The 6,126-nt window shown below is 51.2% G+C and overlaps 1 protein-coding gene across 2 annotated transcripts; it reads left to right on the forward strand.

Annotated features, from left to right (window-relative positions):
* Positions 1-2,511: 2,511 nt before the first annotated feature.
* On the forward strand, positions 2,512-4,959 carry LOC106902614 (transcription cofactor HES-6-like). 2 transcript variants are annotated; one of them, XM_014966247.1, is made up of 4 exons: positions 2,512-2,641; positions 3,111-3,206; positions 3,338-3,416; positions 4,018-4,959. In XM_014966247.1, the coding sequence occupies exons 1-4, from the start codon at positions 2,591-2,593 to the stop codon at positions 4,461-4,463; spliced, it is 672 nt and encodes a 223-aa protein (XP_014821733.1). In that variant the 5' UTR covers positions 2,512-2,590; the 3' UTR covers positions 4,464-4,959. The 2 variants fall into 2 exon arrangements, with proteins under 2 accessions (XP_014821733.1, XP_014821743.1); XM_014966257.1 differs by having other exon boundaries at positions 3,341-3,416.
* Positions 4,960-6,126: the final 1,167 nt, after the last annotated feature.

The following is a 6,126-nucleotide window of genomic DNA, read 5'->3' on the forward strand; positions in this document are numbered from 1 at the left end:
GCCCTGGCTGGGGACGGGGGGCCACCACACTGTTCTTGGCCCCCCATCACACCCAGCTGTCCTCAGAACCCACCGCTTCCCCACCAGCACCTCCCCGCCTGCTTGCCCCATAGAAGCCACTTCGCTGGGAAAGCCTGAGCGTGACCCTCTTGCAAGGGCATCCCCCTCAGCCCAGACCTTTGTGGCACCTCACAGGGTGAGGAAAGCAGGAGGGAGGGTTCAGCAGGAGCAGCAAGTCCAGGCCAAGGAGAGAAGGGAGGATGAGGAAGGAGGTGCCACCACCACAGAGGCCAGAGAGACCTTTCCTGGTGGTGCTGGGGCTGGGCAGCCCCTGGGCCACTAACATGGAGGGGCACACACAGCACCCTACAGCCTTGCCCAGCCAGGGAGGGATGCCAACAGGCACAGGAGGTGTTTTTCAGGGCTTTTAAGCAATTCTGCATTTTCTGACACCTCTGCCATGCTCCGTTGGTCCAGGAGCCAAGATGGTCTCAGGCTTGCCCCTGCTGCCCTGCCTGCCTGCCTTGGGAAGGTGCCTCTTCCTGCACAAGGTGCTGGTGGAGGGGTGCTTGGGGGGCACAACAGTGGACTTCTCCTCTTCCCCACCCACTAGAAGCCATGTTCCCAGGTGATGGGCAGGCACTTCCAGCCTCCAGCACCAGCAAACTGCCCAGGTCCAGGGGTGCACCCTCTCCGTGCCCCCCTACCCCTGCCCCAGCCCACCCCCTGTCTCCTCCACGCCGAGCTGCTGGAGTTGTGCAGAGGTACAGACGCCTTCTATAAATACCAGCAACACTCCCCCTCCCCGGGTGGGCTGGAAGAAGCTTGAAAAACCAAAGGAGCCTTCACTTGTGCTCAGCAAGGGTTGGCTGACCTGAGGAGCTCCTGCGTGGAGTGGTGGGACCTCCTTCAGCTGCCTGGGCAGGGGATGCACCTGAGATGAGGAGCCCATCCCGTCTCCCTGGCACAAAGGACAAGTTGTCAACCTTCCCCTCCCAAACCCTCCTCTCCCAGTGCAAGAACCACACCAGCCCGTCTCGGGCCCGTGCCAAGTAGGGCGCTTATAAAACCAGGTAACTGCACCCCAGCCCTGCGTTTGACTGACAAAACCACCTCTGCCTGCAAGATCCCACCTCTGGGGACACCATTTCATGGGGAGCCTGGGCAGCAGAGCGTAGGGACATGCTGCAAGCACGTTTGCGTTTACACGCAGGCAAACACCCACCCACCCACGCGGCGTTTAAGCACGGGACGTGATGTCCTGGCTTTTATCTCTGGGGTACATCCCCACCCACGGCTGGAGGGGGGGAGAGAGGGCTCTGGGGCCGCCGGGCTGGGAAATCCCACCGGCAGATGGGGAGGGCTCGCGGCGCTTCTGAACCGCTGCGGCCCCTTCCTCTCCATTTCAATAAGGTGACACATTCGACACCAGCCCAAAGGGCTTCACCTGCGGGACTCAACAGGACACTGCCAAATCCTGCTCATTAGCAAAGCAACCGTCAGAAAGCAAAAGCAGGGTCATGAAAAACGCCTTCATACTGCTCCCCCACCCCCCCACCCCAAGACCAAGCAGAAGTGAGGAAGCATAAAAGTGCATTCTCACCCTGGGCCAAGACTCCTCCAAAGGCCCGTCTGCTCCTGCACTAGCATTTCAGAGGAGCCAACAGAAAAACACCCTTCCCCCCAAAGCCACCCAACCCTCCTCGCAGCACAGGGGGCAAAAAAAAAAAAATCAAAGAAGTAAAAGTCCTACAGAACTAACTCACCTCTAGGTTCGTTTACATCTGCAATGGCCTGTAAGTTTAATATTAAATTCTACATATCAGCCAAAAAACTAGAAGAGTTGCATATTTCCTATACCCATTTGTGTACAACAGAGAATTTGGGTTTCTAGGAGGTAAATAAAGTTCCCATGTTGTTTTCCCTAGAGGATTTCTGCGATGGAAACAATGCTCCTACAGGCGTCTGCTGTCAACAGTTTTTAATCAATCATCATCACCTTGTAATAATTCCTTGGAGCAGGAACTCCTAGCTCAAGTAGGCTATTATTAAATGAAGGGGCTGCTCCAAAGATGTAAGATGGCTGGGGCTTGGGTTAGCAGGTAAAAAGAGGAGATAGAGGGGGGAAAAAAAAGATGGGTAGAAGGCATTTTCCCAGGTGTAACTCAAGCGCTTCCCGGCTATTGTTTCCCTCCCTGGGAATCTGTGCAAATTGAGCGAGGAGCCGTGCAAGCTGCTCAGAGCGCGCCCATTTTCCTTTCCCTTCTTCCCTAACAAAAGATCCCTCCAAAGCCCGGCGTCGGAGGCTGGACATCTGTCGCCGTTTGGGGGGGCCGGCGTGGTCATTGAAAAGAAGCAGTGACCTGTCAGCTTTGATTGATGGCCACAAACCTCCGGGCTCGACCCCTCGTGTGGGAAAAGAAGTCCCGCCAAGGAAAGTCCCCTTTCACATGCTAATTGTGGGTTATAAATACAGCAGAGGAGCCAGCCGAGCAGCAAAGAGCCCGTGGGGAAGGGGAGCGACCCGCTGCCCAACAGCATCCTTCCCATCCCGTCCTCCCGGTGCCCGGGGCGGGCAGCCTGGATTACAATGACCGCCGCAGCCACCCACAAACTCACCAGCACCAAGGAGGAGAGGAAGGTAGGTCCCCTCCGTGTCGCTGCACCCACAAGTGCCCGAGGGCTGCCCCACGCGTGGCACGTGAGCTGTGAGTGCCAGGGATACGGGCACTGCTGTGAGGATAGAGAAAGGGGACAATTATATTTTTTTTGCTCTTATTATAAAGATGCTTTCTCTGAATTTTGGCCAGGTGGGTGTTTTTTCTGCTTCCTTTCTCTGCCTTAGAAAGGCTTCTCTCTGTTTCATTTGGGTAAACTCTGCTTGAAATGAGTGGGAGAACGGAGAGCTGATTACCACCTAAGGGACAGGCCGTGACCAGAGCTGGAGATGGTGCACTCTCCATCCAAATCTTGTCCCTGCCAAGCATCCCATCACCTGGCGCTAGCTTCACGCAGGGGATGGGGCTCTCTGCCCTCGCTGAACTGCAGCAGGGAGAGGAACTAAAAATACCAACTGCAATTTTTCCTCCTCTTTTTCTTTTCTCTGCCAGTTAAGGAAACCCCTCATTGAGCGGAAGCGAAGGGAAAGGATTAATAACTGCTTGGACCAGCTGAAGGAGACTGTTGTGGGTGCGTTTCATCTGGATGTAAGTGTTAATTTTTATGCTGCTTTCTGTCCTTTTGCTAGTGGGGCCCTGTTTTTTTGCAGATGTGTGTCTCTGTTGAGAAACAGGGCACAAACCCATTGCCTCTAACCACTGCCCTCTCTCCTTATCAGCAGTCTAAACTGGAGAAAGCAGACATCCTCGAAATGACGGTGAAGCACCTCCAGAACATCCAGAGCAGCAAGCTGCTGGGTGAGTGCCTGGTCGGGGCAGGAGGGTGCCAGCAGGTTTAATCCCCTGGCAGCTTGGCAAAAGCATCTTTCAAACCTGTGGAGGCCCGGGCTGCTGCTCGGGTTTGGCTTTCTCCACTAGATGGGGAGATGGAGCTGGGCACTGATGAACCCGAGGAAGGGTTTGGTTTTTTTTTAACTTCCAGAGCCGTTTTCTGCTCTTTGGTCTAGTTTTGCCCTTGGCGGTGGGCAGCAGGAGGCAGGGGCTGCCTGCCTGGGAGGCTCATGCCCTGCATCACCTTCCCCCTGCGCCCTGCAGGAGATTCATAGAATTGTCTAGGTTGGAAAAGACCTTTAAGAGCATTGAGTTAACCTAGCGCTGCCAAAACCACCCCGAAACCAAGTCCCTCAGCATCACGTCTACCTGTCTTTTAAATACCTCCAGGGAAGGTGCTTCAACCACTTCCCTGGTTGGATTCAGGTTATAGTAAAGCCCAGTCTGCCCACAGTCAGCCCAGTCAACGAGCCCCCCAGGAACCCCCACGCAGGGGAGCCTGGTGAATGTGAAAAGCAGGAACACGCCAGGCAGCTCACCAACACCCCTTGTCTCCTCTCCAACGCAGCTGACTCCAAAGTGGGTCTGGAAGCCCAGCAGAGGTACAGCACCGGGTACATCCAGTGCATGCACGAGGTGCACAACCTCCTCCTCACCTGCGAGTGGATGGACAAGACCCTCGGGGCGCGCCTGCTAAACCACCTGCTCAAATCCTTACCCAGGTCTGGAGAAGACACCTGCAAAGCGGCACTGAGGTCTTCAAGCCCATCTCAGCCACCTCTCTTGACGCCAAAAAGCCCCCTGAGCCAGAAGGGCAGCACTCGGGGCACAAACCCGTCACAGGAGCGTTTCTACCCTGCGGAGAATAAGCAGGTTTCAAAAAATTCCTTCCAGCTGCCGTCGCTGTCGGTTTTCAGCCAGGTTGATGCTGCGCCTCCCAGACAGGTCCTGCAGCCAAATTTTTCCCATAACAGCCCTAGAATGGGGTCATTAGATATGTGGAGACCGTGGTAACCTGTGTTTTATAATGTTTACCCTAACCTTAGACACTCTTACGTATGTATCTTATAGATATGTTTCTTTAAAACACTTGTGGAGCAAGTCTGCTCCTGTAGGTGTACTAAAGACCAGGGTACTTCAGGCCGAAGTAAACCTATGTGTAGCCTGCATTGTAGAAGGCTGCTATTATTTTTTATTTATTTAATACATCTAAATTATTGTATAGACTCCTCTCATGCCCTTTAGTGTATATTAACTATATAGCTTTCTTGTTTTACATTCTTAAAATAATTAACTCCCTATTAATAAAAATACAAGACAACGAGCTACGACCCTCTCTGGCATCAAGCTTACCTCTCAGATCTCACCTAAGTCACTGAGATCACTTCTTTGGATAAAGGGGTAAACCGCCGATCTCTTCTGCTTTTTATTTTTATTATTATCCCTGTGCAGCTGTAGGAGATTCTGGTTCTCATTCCTGTAAAAATGCTGTGGTGGTTAGAAAAAAAAAAGAAAAAAAAAAAAGAAAAAAAAAAAAGAAAAAAAAAAAAGAAAAAAAAAAAAGAAGAGAAAAAGAGAGAGACTTGTTTTGGACTTTTTAGGCTGTTTAGAAATGCTCTCTGGATTGCTTCCTCTGGCTGTGCTGCTCCAGCCACATGGACATCCTGACATGACTCTCAAACCAGTGAGCTACATGTATATAAGTATGTTACATATAGTTATATTTAGGGATTTTTTCTGTTTATTTGTTTGCTTCCTTGTAACTACAAGTTCTAAATAAACGTTTGGAAGATAACAACTGATATTTCTCCCAGCCTTGTCCTGTCTGCTCTGAATAAACAGTGACCGGGGATGTGCTTTTGTTTTCTTCTTTCACAAATATTTTTTCCTAAACAGGGTTGAAAGCGATGGTTTGGGTTTTGTAGAAAAAGCAGCATGCACTACACACACACAAACACACATACACAGACAGGATCACCTAGATCACAGTAACACTTAAAAAATTATGAAGAAAATCAGGAGCTGGGTTTATCAGCTTGGATCAATGCTTTAGCTTTTACTTATAAAGGAATTGCAAAGAGAATCTAAAGGGCAGAAGGTAAAACTCCCTGCAAATTGGACCGGGGAGACAGGGACAAACCTGCTCAGCTTGTTGACAACATTTGGTCCCAGTTTTTCATCTCAAAGGCAGTTAAAAGTTCTTCACAGTTAAAATAAAAGAGCAAGGAGCTCTTAAACAAACACCGCGCATACTAATTAATAGACCCGCAGTTCAGAGGGGCTCATTATGCAGCGAGATCTATTTGATGATGTGCCGAAGGAGTGAAAACCATCACCTCTGGGTTTAGCATCTTTTTCTGTGAAGCTCTCCCTTTCATCCAGCCCTCTTGAAAAGCCATTAGGAGCAGCGGCATAAAGGCGGTAGGAGAAACAACTGGCCTACACATGGCTCATGGAGGCGAGGCAGGTTTCCTCAGGCCTGGGGTCAGAAGGCAGGTAAAGACACGGAATTGTACAGGTCTTACCACAACATCCATTTCCACCCTCTGCCTGAAAATTAAGACATCCCCTTTCACTGACAGGAACCTCTGGAGTGACCACCAACGCAGAAGACACATCCAAATCATCCCATCACAAACATCCAGATGAGGGTGGGAGCTGGGGCCAGCCCGAGCAC

Source organism: Calidris pugnax, unplaced genomic scaffold, assembly GCF_001431845.1.
Source record: "Calidris pugnax isolate Ruff unplaced genomic scaffold, ASM143184v1 scaffold65, whole genome shotgun sequence".
NCBI classification, from domain to species: domain Eukaryota; kingdom Metazoa; phylum Chordata; class Aves; order Charadriiformes; family Scolopacidae; genus Calidris; species Calidris pugnax.